The sequence below is a fragment of the Xiphophorus hellerii genome, chromosome 9, assembly GCF_003331165.1.
Source record: "Xiphophorus hellerii strain 12219 chromosome 9, Xiphophorus_hellerii-4.1, whole genome shotgun sequence".
NCBI lineage: Eukaryota > Metazoa > Chordata > Actinopteri > Cyprinodontiformes > Poeciliidae > Xiphophorus > Xiphophorus hellerii.
In genome coordinates, this window is record NC_045680.1 from 24,523,005 (window position 1) to 24,538,572 (window position 15,568).

The 15,568-nt window shown below is 42.9% G+C and overlaps 3 protein-coding genes across 7 annotated transcripts in view; 2 read left to right on the top strand and 1 right to left on the bottom strand.

Annotated features, from left to right (window-relative positions):
- Nucleotides 1-1,647, top strand: part of tmem131 (transmembrane protein 131) — a 38,260-nt gene extending 36,613 nt beyond the window's left edge. For both annotated transcript variants that reach the window (XM_032571306.1, XM_032571308.1), the window contains exons 39-41: nucleotides 5-108; nucleotides 206-348; nucleotides 442-1,647. In XM_032571306.1, the coding sequence (XP_032427197.1) occupies nucleotides 5-108; nucleotides 206-348; nucleotides 442-720 (526 nt within the window). In that variant the 3' untranslated portion in view covers nucleotides 721-1,647. The remainder of the gene's footprint in view (nucleotides 1-4; nucleotides 109-205; nucleotides 349-441) is intronic.
- A 1,220-nt stretch (nucleotides 1,648-2,867) lies between these two features.
- LOC116725341 (inosine-uridine preferring nucleoside hydrolase) lies at nucleotides 2,868-7,828 on the bottom strand. 2 transcript variants are annotated; one of them, XM_032571310.1, is made up of 6 exons: nucleotides 7,728-7,828; nucleotides 5,196-5,397; nucleotides 4,900-5,082; nucleotides 4,717-4,828; nucleotides 4,506-4,642; nucleotides 2,868-3,944 (listed from the first exon to the last, which is right to left on the bottom strand). In XM_032571310.1, exons 2-6 carry the CDS (start codon nucleotides 5,376-5,378, stop codon nucleotides 3,579-3,581), a joined length of 981 nt encoding a protein of 326 aa, XP_032427201.1. In that variant the 5' UTR covers nucleotides 5,379-5,397; nucleotides 7,728-7,828; the 3' UTR covers nucleotides 2,868-3,578. The 2 variants fall into 2 exon arrangements, with proteins under 2 accessions (XP_032427201.1, XP_032427200.1); XM_032571309.1 differs by having other exon boundaries at nucleotides 7,633-7,728.
- A 318-nt stretch (nucleotides 7,829-8,146) lies between these two features.
- On the top strand, nucleotides 8,147-15,568 carry LOC116726013 (basic immunoglobulin-like variable motif-containing protein). 3 transcript variants are annotated; one of them, XM_032572467.1, is made up of 10 exons: nucleotides 8,147-8,415; nucleotides 8,682-9,222; nucleotides 9,350-9,479; nucleotides 11,816-11,911; nucleotides 12,786-12,890; nucleotides 12,993-13,087; nucleotides 13,161-13,293; nucleotides 13,411-13,494; nucleotides 13,573-13,669; nucleotides 14,394-15,568. In XM_032572467.1, exons 2-10 carry the CDS (start codon nucleotides 8,739-8,741, stop codon nucleotides 14,697-14,699), a joined length of 1,530 nt encoding a protein of 509 aa, XP_032428358.1. In that variant the 5' UTR covers nucleotides 8,147-8,415; nucleotides 8,682-8,738; the 3' UTR covers nucleotides 14,700-15,568. The 3 variants fall into 3 exon arrangements, with proteins under 3 accessions (XP_032428358.1, XP_032428360.1, XP_032428359.1); XM_032572469.1 differs by having other exon boundaries at nucleotides 8,687-9,222; XM_032572468.1 differs by lacking the exon at nucleotides 8,147-8,415 and adding an exon at nucleotides 8,423-8,527.

The following is a 15,568-nucleotide window of genomic DNA, read 5'->3' on the forward strand; positions in this document are numbered from 1 at the left end:
GAAGCTCTGGATTATGGAGTCCGATCAACACGGCCAGCAGTCCAAACTACAAATCTGACAACTCTTTCTCTGCTTTCGGACCCAACAGCTCCTTCAACCTGACTCAAGGTACGTCACACGCCTGATCCCGAGCCAACACCAGGATGTTGCGTAACACGGTTAGCCAGCCAAAATCACGCCGTGCTTTCTCGTGCGTCTGCTTTAGTTTTCAGTGGGATGAATCTCCCAAAGCCTTCGGAGCCTCAGCCCAGCTGGCCCGAGTTCACCCCGGCCATCTGGGACATGCCCAGCAGCGACCCCCTGCACTCCTGGCCCAGCAGCTCCGGATCGCCCACCGCCCCGACGGCCGTAAGCTCCCCGCCACCACGGCGCTTTCCGTCACCGCCGTGGCTCGCTCCGTTCAGTGACTCCATTGTTTTTGTTTTGCTTTTTTTGCCGCAGTCGTTCCTGGGAAACACTTGCAGCCCGTGGTCTGCCACCACACCCTTCAGCAACTCCATCTGGTCAACGGGCGCAGATTCCACGCTGCACCCGTACTCGCCGTCGACCGGTTCGCCTGCTCTGACCACTCTGGTGAGCGGCGCCGCCCCGTCGCCGACGCAGTCACCGACGACTCCCTCGGAGATGAGCAGGACCTTCAACCCCTGGAGCGCATGGCTTCCCACTCTGACCAGGCGCAGCTCCGAGCCCTGGCCCAGCTCGTCTGATACCAGCAACTAAACAGCAGCTGGCGAAAGTTACCCGTACGCTAAACGAGTCTTTTACTATCAGAGAAGCCCCGCCCCCTCCTCCAGACAGCAACGTTACGGGGAGCCATGGATGAGCGCCACGTTTATTTCTCTGCAGCTTTTTTATTCCTGAGGGCAGTGATGCTAGCTTTTTATTTGGGTTTGTTTTAACAGGAGACCCCTGAAATAAGCGCACTGTAAAAACACAATGCCTTTTTGTTCTGGTTTCTAGTGCAAATATCTTAGTATACTTGAAATAAGAAAAAAGAAACTTACAAGTAACTTTTCAGCAAGAAAAAGAAGCTTGTTTTGAGCCAATAATTCCTTAATATTGAAGAAAAAGTACTAGTGCTTTTACCGTCATCTTGCTGAGAATGTTCTTGTAAGTTAGTTTTTTTCTTATTTCAAGTGTAACGGGATATTTGCACTGGAAACTAGATCAAAATTACTTGGTGGCAATGTGTGTTTTTGGCAGTGCGCGAATGCCGTAGAAAGGCCATTAATGCTGCATTCCTTCTCAGAAACGTGGCAGAGCCACTAAGGGTTTAGTATTAAATAACTTATTTGACGCCACATTTAAACTCAGTTCTTATTGGTTTCTTAATTATAAAAAAAGAAAAGAAAGCTTTATTTCAGAGGCCAAAACGTACAGTCATTCACATTGGGATCACTGCACTTTTATTTGGCAGAAGGGATATTTAAAAAAAAAAAAAAAAATCTAAAATTGGATTTGTATTGGATGTTTTTTTTTGTATACCCATCCCATAAAAGTTTTAGGAACATTTATGTTGTCCATTTTTAAACTGGAATTATTTGGTCTAGCGATCAAGTAAAACTAAATTCCTCAGTTTGGGGTTTGAACTGTATTCTTATCGCCTTTGTTTGTCTGCAAATTTAATTAAAGGATTTCAGCAGAAAATCTGGGTTTTTTTCCTTGATTTACTCAGGGTTGTTTTTTTTTTGTAAAGTACCTCGAGACATTTGTTGTGAATTGGCACTAAATAGATAAACTAAATTGAATTGTTTGTACAAGTTCTGACAGAAATATACGAGGTAAAGAAGTTTCTTGGAATAACAAGAATATGTTCATAATGTGATAATCTGCCTCGAGCATCAGAAGTATAACTTCTGAAACAATTTTTAAATGTTTTGCCGATTACAAATCTGACAAATTATCAGCACAGATGATCACATAACGGATATTAATAAATTTAAACTTCTTTTTTTTTTAAGTTTACATTGGACCAAATTTGCTTCACCTTCATCAGACTTCAGTGATTACAGGAACACAAAGAAAAGCCTTTAAAAATGTCTTTGAGAAACTTGACTGCAGAGAAAGTCCAAGCAAGATGGAACCAGAACCCGGTCTTAATAACTTAAGTAAAAGAAAAGGGAATCGTGGTTTTTAAATGTTTTTCATGAAAAACATTTTTTGTCTGGCATTTTTGCTTTCCAGGAAATGCGTAGAAGAATGTGCTCAGGTAAGACTTGAGTCATTACTTCTCTTACTTGTTCACTTTTTTTCTTTTTTTTTTTTTACCCATAATGAATGTCATTGAGGACAACTCTATTTTATTTATCTATTTTTTTAAACTGACCTTTTGACTAATTTTGTTAATAAATTATTTAAGTTTTGAAATAGCTCTGCCTCAAACCGTGGCTGATCTGATTAGCGATGTTGGACCGCTGTTATTTTGAATAGAACTAGAGGAAAGCTAACTTCTCTGCAGACCCCACACATCCTGGACACAAGCTGCTTAAACCTTTTACCTTCAGGTCGGCAGTTATTGCAAAAACCAGACAGTTTCTTCCCCCAATCTATCTTTTATGAACATAATGAACACCTCAAAGCCAACTGTGACGTATAGTGTTCTTTAGCTGTCTTTTTAAATTTCCCTAAAGTTTACATATTTAATGTCAGCAAGAAGGGAGTATGAAACCGAAGTCCTTGTTTATGAAGAGAAACAAAAGATTTATCCTCTCAAACACAAACGGAGTAAAAGTTACATTTCATTTTCCATCATTACTTTTATGTGCATTTTAATGCATTTATTTTATTAGAATCAATTCTTCAATATGATTTTGTAGAATAAGGTAGGAAGAATTGATGATGCATTGAATTCCTGAAGGCATGTACCATTTCTCTCCGGGATATTTTAATAGGTACTTTAAGCACGAATAAGGGTAGAGTGACCCATCAACCTTCCTCTGGTTATGAGGAAACATCTTTAGATTTTCTTGTCTGGATGTTTATTTTTGCTTATGAAATACTGTCTGGAATCTGGCCTAGTGCTGCAAGGGTGCAGCTGCTGGTTCTCTTCAGAGTGTGTGCTGTTCCTCTTCCTCAAAAAGATAAAAACATGTCGGCATGATGCAACAATGCCCTCTGCTGGACCACTAAGGAAAAACTACACCTCTTGGAATCTTTCGCTTGTTATAGAAGGAATTTATGATGAACTTGGATACATTTTAAAATCTAAAACTGATCTTTTTTTTTTTTTTTTTTTTACATGTGATCTAAATACCTATGTTATATTTAAGGCACAATTTAAAAAAAAAATAAAAAAATTAAGTGTTCAGCACCAAAACTTTCTAAATGAAATGGCTTTAACAAGTGATTCCAAGAATAACACACAGCAGATTACTTTAAAAAAAAAACAAATTTTTTTAGGGTGATATTTTCACTGAAATATCATATCTTGTTTAACTAGAAATAGGAACGCAAAGTTTTGTCTTTCATGATAACCCATGTTTGTTTAGCAGCTAAAAAAAATTTTTTTTATCCTTGTAAAGTTTGTCCCTCGTTTAAAGGCATTGTCAGAAGAAAAATAAACCTTACAGCCGAACAGGTTACTTCCTCCGCGGTTGTTTGAGGGACTCCATTAGGAGCCGACCAAGCTTCTTCACATCACATTTAGACATGACCCTCACGGCGTGGCTCTTCTTCAGAGACTTTGTGCGATCCAGCACCAACATGCCGCGGCTCATGGAGCCCTGCAGCTCCACGCGCACCGGGCACTCGATGCTCTCCAGCACCGTGCCACCGTCCACGCAGGCCGCCATCGCGTAGGAGTCGTAAGAGACAAAGCCAGGCCCGAAGTACACGTCTCTCTTGTTCTTCATGGCTTCTTTGGAGTAGGCCCAACACTTCGATGTCACCGTCTTCATGAAGCGGGCCGCCGGGAAGTCCTGGTTGACCAGCTCTTCAAAGAACTCCTGCGAAACAATGGGATGTGGGTTGTTGGGTCATAGACTGCGCTTTAGGGCAAAGGCAGATTGGAAAAAAAGAGGAGTACATTTCTGCAAAAAACATTAAAATAAATAAAACTGGAATTTTTAGATTAAAGTCTGAAATGTTCTGGAAAGACGAGGACATTTCTGAATTCCAAATGTCAAAAATTTGAGAGGAAAAACTAAATTTTTATATTAATCAAAGAAATATTAATCTGTGATTAATTTCAACACTGAAGTTTCAAAAATAGATTTTTTTTCTCTCTCTCTTTTTTTTTATTTTCTGAGTTTCTAAAGTCAACCATTTAAGACTTAAACTGTTCTGAGATTAATCTAAAAAAAGAAATGCGTTTTTTTGGGGCAGAAATTTACTCCTTTTTAAATCTATCTGGCCATAATATGCCATCGTAACATCATCATCCAGTGTAGTTTTCATTTACAATACCTCGCAAAAGTATTCGTGCCCCTTGAACTTTTCTTGTTTTTGTCATGGAAACACTTATGGAGCCTAAAATTGTTTTACAAGACACTCTTTGATCAGCCTACCCAAGTCAAGGCATTTCTGCCAGAGTATTCCCACGTAGCGAGGTAAGTAGGGCAGACGAACTCTTCTAGAACAATGTAAGCCGACTCTGGATCCGTTGCAAAGTTGAACTCTGCACAGACGGTCACGTTCCCCTTTCCTGCAGTAACAGAAGCGAGCGTTTCGAGGCCAGTCGTCTCACGCATGGCAGCATTTGAACTCCTGCTTCCCTACCCTCCATGTTTCCTCCCATGATGAAGAACTCTCTGAGCTTTTGGGGAAAGCGTGGATCCAGTCTGACGGCCAGCGCCAGGTTGGTGAGCGGGCCCAGGGCCACCAAGGAGACCTGTGAGGGTTAGGGGTTTAGAAACGCCAGAGAGTCGCCCACACACACATAAAAATACTGGGACTTCTCACCTGATTCTCATATTTAGATGCCAATCTAATCATGGCATCGACAGCGTGCTCCTGTTGAATTTTCTCCTTCCACTGAGGATCTTTGTCTTCTATCACATCCCCAAGTCCATCAACTCCAAAGTGGTCACTGAATGGGTTGCCGACTCCAACAAGAGGACCAGCACTGCCTTGAAACACTGGAATCTGCAGGAATTAAAGCAGAAAGGACGGGAAACGGAAAGCCATGAATAAGGACTGTAAACTTTTATTCTAAAACACTGGAATGTAATTCTTCTTCAGGTTCTGCTCCAACTCACCCCCTGGCGCTCGCAGACAGAGAGAACCCGCAGAACGTTCTGACACACGTTCTCCACCGCGGCGTTCCCAAACACGCAGGTCACGGCCAGGACCTCCAGGTTGGGCGCCGCCAAGGCCATCATTATGGCCTGAGCGTCGTCAATGCCACAGTCTGTGTCGATGATCACCAACTTGTTTGCCATGGTTCACCTTCTTGTGATCCTGGACACGCCAAACATACCAAGAAGTAAATCAGTGTTTGTTTGTTTTTTTTGGCTTTAATGGCCTTTAGTTGAAAGTAGTTCGACATGAAAGAGGGTAATGAGAGAGGGGGAGGACATGCAGCAAATGTCACCAGGCCGGGACTCGAACCTGCGACCACCACCACAAGGACTAAGGCCTCCTTCGTGGCCTGGTGCTTTGCCCCTGCGCCACCACAGCACCCCCAAATCAGTGTTATTTTTCAAAGTTTATCTTAAAGGTGATAAAAACAAAGCAAACGTCCATGGAAAGGAAAGCATTCTAAGTTTTATGTAATCGTTGTCAAATTAAGTCTCTTAAGAGCCAGTCTAAACAATTATATAAACATCAGCGGTTGCCCAGGGCGTCAAGATGCTAGGGGCGTCATAAAATAATTTATGGACACACAACTTTGTGTGTTCTACAGACGATGGTACCCGTACTTTAAAAAGCACTCTGTCATGGGATGTACTATGCCAAGTTCATTTATCATATAACACTTATGGCGCATTCAGAGCAGCCATGTTTAATCCGCTTCAACAGAACTCTAGTTTGTCTGCTAAGAAAGTCCGGTTTGTTTGTTGAGGTGTGAATGCGTAATGAATTTCTGACGTGGACTCTGATCGCCTGAAAATATAACTCTGGTGCGTTTTGAACGCATATGTGGACAGGAGAGCGATCCACGGGCAGGATGCGGACTATAGCATCCTGGGCATTCTGGGTAATCAAAACAAACATGGGTCTAGTTCTTTTACCAAAGACAACAAAGAAATCCACTAGCTGCTAAAATCTGACACTACTCCATTTTTGTTTACGTTTACATTGTCTTCTCCTGAGGTTTTTCTGTCATTTCCTTCAGTGGTTCTTGGTGCAGCGCCACCGCCTGCAACAGTTTAAGAGCTTAAAACTTTCCTAGATCTTTGAGGCCTTTGTGATTCGTTCCTTAAGATAGATAGATAGATAGATAGATAGATAGATAGATAGATAGATAGATAGATAGATAGATAGATAGATAGATAGATAGCATTTATTGTCATTGAACAGAATTCAACGAAATTTGTTATTTGTTAGGTTTTTAGATGAATACAAATATAAATATTGAAGATTAGGAGACTTTAAGGACTGTGAGAATCTATGTCTGCTCTCGGAATGTGTGTGTTATGTGTAAGACGTTTGGAGCAGCAGGAAGCAAGCCGACAGACGGCCTGGAGATAAGAGCTGACACCTAGCAGGAGAGTGGATCAAAGACTAAGGTTCAAAGTTTTATGACCTAGAGGGACACGAAAACTGAAGTTTACGACTCACAGGGGGTCGGGAGCTGACCCAGAGAATCTCGGGAACTGGAAATGCAGGATGACACCATTGTTTAATAAGAGACTCTGTGTTGACAGCTATGTTTTCTGTTTGCTGCTCCTTCTAGGCAAATGATTTGTAACTTTAACCAGGCCTCAATGTAATAAATATGCAATTGCAAAGGAGCACGTTAGAACTGGTCCGGAGACAGAGATAAGGAGTTGTCCCTGGGCAGAGTTCTCCGTTCAGTCCGTCTCTCTGTGTCCTTATTTTTGTCCAGCGAGAATGTCAGGTTATAGATCATTGAAGAGTGCACTGTTCTGTTCTCTGGTAAACAATAAGCCACAAGTGTAGTCTTTTTGGTTACAAAGCTAATGTTTGATCCCAGTGTTGCAATTTTTTCTGTACAGGCTCACTAAGATGTTACACCTACCAGTTTACAATTTCCTAATAAAAGCCTCACAGATGAAAGCAAACATGATACACATTGTCGCGTATTAGGAATTACTTTTCCTTGCAAAAGTATTCACATCCATTGAAAGGCTTCATATATTTATACACCCATAAATATCCACATATTTTAGAAGTAGACTAGCAAATTAGCACATAACTGAAAGGTGGCAAGAAAATTACTGAATACATTGTTTCCCACTTTTTGTCTAATAAAAATCAAGTGTTTTGTGTGAAAATATTTATCGCTTTTTATTCCGACTAACCTTTAAAAAAAAGTTATTTTATTTCAAAATAAATTGGAATCTGTGCATTGTTTTTCCCCTTCAATAATACACATTACAGTTTATGGTTGTTTGTTAACAAAAATAGATAAGAAATCAAGCTGCATAATTCTAAGCAGAACCCAATCTTTGACAGCTCTCACAACCTATAATTTGCTGTGCGGTAGCTTGAAAATGTTAATAAACTTACCCTTTTGCCAATTTAAAGATGTTTGAGGAAGTATAATACGTCCTATCTTATACTTCTACTGTTTAAAAAGTATTGTCAGTAAACACCTGACTTACCTCAGTGTATGCTTTAAAGTTTAAACACCCACTTGAGTTCTTCTTCTTCTTCTTCTTTAGATTTTAACGGCAGCTTGCATCCAATTATGTTGCACTACTGCCCTCTATTGCCTCCTACCACCTACTCCTCAAAGACTCTTAAAAATCCCAGTGTTTTTCCCACTTGAGTTCTTTCTTGTGATTGGTTTAAAAATGTGGACCCGTTGCAATACGAACTGACGGCGGGGGGTGAGATTCGACGTCAGTGATGTACAAATACTACTTACTTTAAATTTAACGTTATAAAAAAAAAATCATATTATTCAAACTAAAAAGCTTTGAAATGTTAACTGGATGTGCGTGTATTATTCTTATTCCATTTATTATAGTTTTTATTTTTGAAATATTTGTTTGGGTCCCCCCCCAAATTTTGTCTCTGGAATGGTACAGTCCCGTGAGCCTGCTTGGGAGGAAGATACGGGTCAGTGGGGCGAAGTAACGGGATTTTCAGCGTTAATTGTTTACGGTGGCGGAGTTATTGCTCGGTAAATGTCAATGTAAAATGGCGAGCAGTTAGCTGACCTCCGGGGTCCCTAGAAACAGCCGAGAGAACAAAACACCCACCACGCCGACTAGAGGGTATTGTTTATGCCAGCTAACTCCAGAGTAGGAGGGATGTAGCTGCGCTCGCTCAGCTGCGGCTTCACAGGTGACATGATGTTTAGTTAATGTTTAATTGCCGCACAGCTAGCACCAGGCGGGCTAGCCGGGCTCTTTCTCTGGTTTTATAATACCTTTAACCCCTTTACATTGGGCTATAGGTAATGTATTGTTAAATTGTTTTCATTATGTTGCTTTGCTGTGCGTTAAACAACTGAGTCGGATCTCTGTTTTCATGTGTTGAAAGTAACCTCCGCGTGAGGAGTCTGCCACACCACCTCCATCTTTCCTCCAGCTCTGCTCTTTTATCCCCAGAGAAGACGCCCTCTTTCTCGGCCACCCCCATCCCCCATCACCGCACGTAGCGCCCCGATGCCTAACACATCAGAAGGTCAAGGAGCGAACCTTCCCCGGCCCGCGGAGCGGTCGGAGCTGCAGAGGCCCGCGGATGGAGAGGAGGAGGAGGACCACGGGCTGATCAGTTCTCTCGCTCGGGACGCCGCGAGGCTGAGGCGGGCTTCGAGTGCTGAGCTTCACCTGCAGTGGACCTGCCCGGTCACGCACTCCCGGGAAAAGTTCTACACGGTCTGCTCCGACTACGCGTTGCTCAACCAGGCGGCCTCCGTGTACTGCTGTCCGCCGAAGGTGGCCAGGAACAAGCAGGAGGACGGGGCCCCGCTTGGGAAGCCCAAAGCCTCCTCGGAGTTCAGCGGCGGTCACACTGGAGGGGGTCCTGTGGGGTCGGACGGGGACTGCGACGTGGATGAGGTGTCCTCCGGCCACGCTAAGCCTCTTCTGGCCTGGGAGATTGACACAGCGGACTTTAATACTGTATTCACTAGGAAAATAAGAACCAGTGAGCTTACCATAATTATCTTCTTTAATTGGCTGTATGGTCGTTATGCTAGTTAAACAACTTCCATATCAACTCTATACTTATTGGACAGTGTTGGTCCAATAATCTTGTGCCCTATTTTTTTCAGGCAATGGGAAGAAATGCAGCTCTAAGAAGATGAGGGCTTCAGACAGACCCAGCAGGAATCTGCAGGACGTCCCTGTTCTTGCATCCCTGGAGGAGATCAAGCAGAGGAAAGTGCTGGACCTCAGAAGATGGTAACATTGAACTCTGTTCCTTTGTCGTCTTAGCAAAAAACTTGCAGTTCCCTTTACGTTCTTTAAAATGTATCATATTGTGCCAATTTATAGGAGAAATATTATGTAAAATCCACTTATTTTTTTTAGCTCCACATCATTATAATGTTATTCCTTCATCCAGAACATAACTGGAGTGTTTTCGTGATTCTTTCAAGCATGTGTGAGAAATCCTTTAATTTCCATGACAACCATTCAGCTGTGAAAAACACCTGATCGGGCCTAGCTCCGCCTTTGAGACGCAGCTCCTCCTCCGAGCTGCAGTTTCCTCACTCAGATCCTTCAGACTAGCCAGCAGAGACATGTTGTGAGGACTTCCTGAAGGCGCAGATTCAGAAATCGCAGGAGTTCTTAAAGCGACAGAGGCCTAATTTCAAGGTGTTAACATTTCTTTTAAATCATATTTGATATATACAACATTTTATAACAACTGCACTTAACGCAGTTACTTGATTGTGCTCTAAATTGGCACCATGTGCCTGGAAAACACACAAAACCTTCCTCCTTAAAGCCTCAAACGTTGTAATATTTTGGTGGAATTTAATGCGACAGACCAACAAAAGTTAGTGCATAATTGTGAAGAGGAGGAAATCTGATGCATGGTTCTCAAAAATCATTTGCAAATAAAACATCTGAAAAAATATTGTATGTATTTGGCTATTCTGAGACAATACTAGCTGAAAGTCTTTTGTTGGGATGTCTCTACCAGCCTAGAGACTGAAATTTTTTGCCTGTTTTGCTGATCATGATGCTGCTGCTGCTGCCGCCGCCATGTATCATAATGTGGTAGCGTTTTCTTGGCGATATGCACTGTTGATTAGTGTTTTACATGTGTTTCAGACATTTACATTTGGCTCAAAAAAAGCTGCATTTATAAATTAAACTATACAGTCCAATAAGGTAATTGGATTTTATTTAGAGGTGTCGGATGAAAGAGGTCGAAAATGTGCTCCACTTTATAATTGCGTCCACTTTGTAATTGTAGGCTAATATGAGAATAATGTAGTGAAATTTGTGCTTGTAATGTCACAAAATGTGGAAAAATGCAAGAAGTCTGAACACTTCTGCTAGGCACTGTTAGCAGGCTACATAAGAGGCTGGGGTTATTACTGGACAATACTTTAAATACCGTATTTTCCGCACTACAAGGTGCACCACATTATAAGGCGCACCTTCAATGAATGGCCTATTTTAAAACTTTTTTCAAATATAAGGCGCACCGTGTTATAAGGCACATAGAATAGACGCTACAGTAGAGGCTGGGGTTACGTTATGCATCCATTAGATGGAACTGCGCTAAAGAGAATGTCAACAAAATAGTCAGATAGGTCAGTCAAACTTTATTAATGGATTACAAACCAGCGTTCTGACAACTCTGTTCATTCCCAAAATGAATAAACAGCTGTTTTATTATTTTCCCCGAGGTAAAGTCAGTGACGTGGTATTTTCGTGACACAGTTGATCTTTTAACAACAGCAAGGTATAACATATAGTGGAGGGGAACTTTTCCTCGATTCAATAAACACGTAAAAAACAGTCTGATGGGGCGCGACCCGTATTTGGAGACCTTGAGTCCTCGACGCGGCCGTCGCGGGTTCGACTCCCGGACCCGACGACATTTGCCGCATGTCTTCCCCCTCTCCTTCCCCGTTTCCTGTCAGCCCACTATCATATAAGGGACACTAGAGCCCACAAAAGACCCCCTGGAGGGGTAAAAAAAAAACAAACAGTCTGATACTGTTACGGTAAATCAAACGTTAGTGCAATCACAATATATATCCACTTCCGCACCATTGATTCGTTCATGTTAAATTCTCTGGCTGCTGCTCTATTCCCGTGTTCTACTGTGTGACTGATCGCCTTGAGCTTAAACTCTGCGTCGTAAGCGTGTCTCTTAATAGGAGCCATTTTGGGGTCTTTACACAAAACCCAGCGTGCACCGCGCGCTTCTTCTTCTACGGGGGAAAATGAAGTCGGCGGCTGCTTACCGTAGTTGCGAGACCAGTTGTGGCTCAATATTGGTCCATATATAAGGCGCACCGGATTATAAGGCGCACTCTCAGCTTTTGAGAAAATTGAAGGTTTTTAGGTGCGCCTTATAGTGCGGAAAATACGGTAGATCCATTTCAGACAGTCTGATGGCTTACTATAAATTTGAATTTATTTATGAACTAGTGTTTTTTTTTTTTTTTTTCTGCCTCCTTGTTTATCTTTATGTTTATTTGAGCCGTTCTACCTGCTTCGTGTGAGACGACGTTTCTCCGTCACGTTAACCCTTTACGTCTCTGTTCCTGCAGGTACTGCATCAGCCGGCCGCAGTACAAGACGTCTTGTGGCATCTCCTCTCTGGTGTCCTGTTGGAACTTCCTGTACAGCACTCTGGGTGCAGGAAGGTGAGCGGCTTGGGAGTCGCTCCGGTCTCATTTAGTGCGAGACTCCTGAACCCTGCCCATGTTTTCAATATCTAATCCAATTAGCTTTGCACTAAGAACACCCAAATTATGCTCGGATGCATTTTTCGAACCTGGACCTGCCGATTCCAATTGTTCTTGTTGTGAGTGCGCTAAATTTACCGAAAAAGTCGCTAATCTGGCAAACAGTGGGGTGACAGACCAAGTCTGTGGGCAGAGACACTGTCACATCTTGACTCAGGAAGCCTTGAATCTACGCAAGATTAAAATGAAGACTCTGGACCATCAAGGTGTTAGTCCTGAGTCCAAACAATAAGAAAATAACATCGGCATGTTGTTATTAAATGTTTCTCTATGAGCCTAGATCTTTATCCTGTTGGACCAATATGAAAGCAGGAGCAAGAAGAACCTTAAACAGCTTGAAAACCAAACTCCTTGTAACCAAATCCAGCTGTGTCGTGTCACCGTGAAGTGCAGAGATCTCTTGTGGGCAGTGATGATTGACGCTAAACAATAAATTGTGGGTGCCTCCTTTCTGGGTCATGACATTTCCATTTAACAGTAGGAACTATTCAACAGTAGCAATCAAAAGTAAAGTGATTTCCGCTGTTTATGAAAAAGAAACAATAGGGGAATCCATTCAAGCAGACACTTTTTAGAATATTTCACTCATTTTTTGTTGGTCCTGGTCAGTATGTAGATGTTGGGTGAATGCCAAGTTGATCTTGAGAAATCAGCCCCTCACAAGCTGTCTGGTTGTGTAAGGAATATGGAGTTGTACTTGCTGAATATGAAAGTTTTATGTGTGAAAACAATCATCTCCGTTTAACTTCATGTTCGCTATTGGCTTGGCTAGCCTTTCGCCCATCTCTCAGGAGGAGGCGCTGCACATTCTGGGCTTCCAGCCGCCTTTCGAAGACATCAAGTTTGGCCCCTTCACCGGCAATGCCACGTTGATGCGGTACACAAATGGTTTCCCTCCTAGCTTTTAGCAAAAGAAAAGTATTTATTACACCTTCTCAAGCGCTCCGATCCCTTTTTCCCCCCCAACTCCTCCTTGCAGGTGGTTCAGGCAACTCAATGACAATTTCCGAGTGCGAGGTTGCTCCTACATTTTGTACAAACCTCACGGTAAACACAAGACGGCTGGAGAAACGGGTGAGTCTCCCGTCTGCGGAGACCTGCTGGAGGAGTAATGTTAGAGGAGTAACAGCTGCTCTCTGCTCTGTAGCTGAAGGTGCGCTGATGAAGCTGACCCAAGGCTTGAAGGATGAGTCCATGGCCTACATTTACCACTGTCAGAACCATTACTTCTGCCCAGTGGGCTTCGAGGCTACGCCACTGAAAGCAGCAAAGGCCTACAGGTTGGTCATGTGACTCTTCATCTCGTAGAAGAATGCCATCACTTTCAGCGTTTCTGAGTCCAAAGACCTTCGGTCAACATCGTCATAAGAGACTGACTGCTTGTCTCCTGTGTGAAGGGGTCCTCTGCCCACAAATGAAATGGAGCACTGGATCTTAATTGGCGAGCCCAGTAGGAAACATCCAGCGATCCACTGTAAAAAGTAGGTTTCTCTTCGGTTCAGTAGGGAAATGTAACCGTCTCTCCTGCTGAGCTGCTGATCAGGACCTTCTCTGTGCAGGTGGATGGATATCGTGACCGACCTCAACACGCAGAATCCAGAGTACCTGGACATCCGCCACACAGAGCGGGGACTGCAGCGCCGCAAGACCAAAAAGGTTCCTGTTCTAACGCTTGGCACATTTTCATCAGGGTTCCTACAGTGGCTGGATAAGTCAGGATATTGCGAATGATTTTAGTTATTGTTCGTAATATTGGATCTGTATTAGTATTGAAACTATTTTTCTCTCTTTCATCCTTCCTTCATGACTTCTTTCCTGCCTGTTCTACTTCCTGTCCTACTTCCTTCCTTCATGTCCAACTTGCTTCATTCTTCCTTCCTGCCTAGTTTCCTTCCTTTATCTTTCCCTCCTTCTTTCTCTTTTCCCTTTATTTGCTGCTATGCTCCCTTCCTTTTCTCCTTCCTTCCTTTGTTCCTTCTTTCATTCCTTCCTTCCTTTGTCTTTGTTTCTATCCTTCTTTCATCCTACTTTCCTTTCTTGCTTCCTTCCTCTTGCCTCGTCTTCCTTACTTTCTTATTTCCTGGTTTACTTTTTTCCTATCCTACTTCCTTCCTTACTTCTTTTTGGCCATTTTTTCTGTTACCACAGTTTTTTGGGGTGGGGGGGGGTTTGTACTATTGATTTTTTGTTGAGCTCCCAGTCTTTGAGTATAGAAGGCCTCCTTTTCAGTCACCATAATCTTTGGTTCTTCCTATACTAAAATGAGTTTGCCTATTTTAAATCAAACTTTTAAAATAGTCAATAATAAAAAAGGTACAACGTAGGAGCTCTGCTGCGTTCCACGTTGAAGTGGTGCCTCTCTGAACAACGTGTGTGACAGGTGGGCGGCAACCTGCACTGCATCATGGCCTTCCAGAGGGTGAACTGGCAGAAGCTCGGCCCCTGGGCTCTAAATCTGGAGAACCTGCGCCACGACTTCCATCAGCCGGCCTCGGACCGGGCCCACGGCAGCGTGGCCGACGACTCGGAGGAGAGGACGCCGTCCAAGCGTCTGGCCCAGCTGGGACGCTCGCAGAGCATGGGGAGTCAGAAGGACACCTGCAGCTGGAAACGGCTGTCCAACACCACAGAGTACAGACAGAGGGGCTCCCCCGAGAGCGACCTGGAGGAGGACATCACAGACTGAGACGCTTCCTGTGGACATGCAGGGGCGGGACGTCGTGACAACCGACGACAAAACACAGAACAGATGATTCTAAAGGATAGGCCCCGTAAAAAACCTTGCAAAGTGTTGGTTCAGCTCATTGTTTTAACAGCGTTTATTTGTAGTTTTTAGGAAATATTTAAATAGCGTTTAAAGGTCTTTGTTGGTATTGGGCATTCCTTTGACCTCATCACATCTAAAATCCTTTTTCCTGTTTTGTGTCCCCACAAACACGAACAAGCCCCTAAGCTGTGACTCTATTTTTCCGGTTTCAGGAGTGACCCAAAGGCTACAGCAGCTTCAAAATATACGTTTCCACTATTTCATCTTAGCACTGCCAAAGGATTTCCTTGTTTTCCACAAGCGATCTAGCAAGGGGAGGAGGTGAACCAAGACTTATCCAGCCACTGGAAAGAGACAAATTCCAGTCCGAATAGAAGCCCAACTGGTCTTAAAATCCCATCCGAACTTTTTTCGGTCAGCTCTAGAACTTGCACTGACATCAACACTCTTCGGCATGAAGGTTATCACTGAATGAAGAAGACTCAATCTTAACTGTTTTGAATATTAGTTTCCGGTCCATGGACAGGGAATAGAGACACAAACACTGTCATCTTTTGCAACATTCATAAAAAATAATGGCAAATCATGAGGAGGGAAGAATTTACTACGTTAGCGTACTAGGGCTGTTGTAGATGGAGAGAGAAAAGAAGAACGTTTCTGCCAAAAAACAGGAATTTTTAGATCAATGTCAGAAATGTGCTAGAAAGACGAGGAAATTTCTGAATTCCAAATGTCAAAAATTGGAGAGAGAAAAACCCAACTTTTGGGATTAATCTCAGAACATTTAT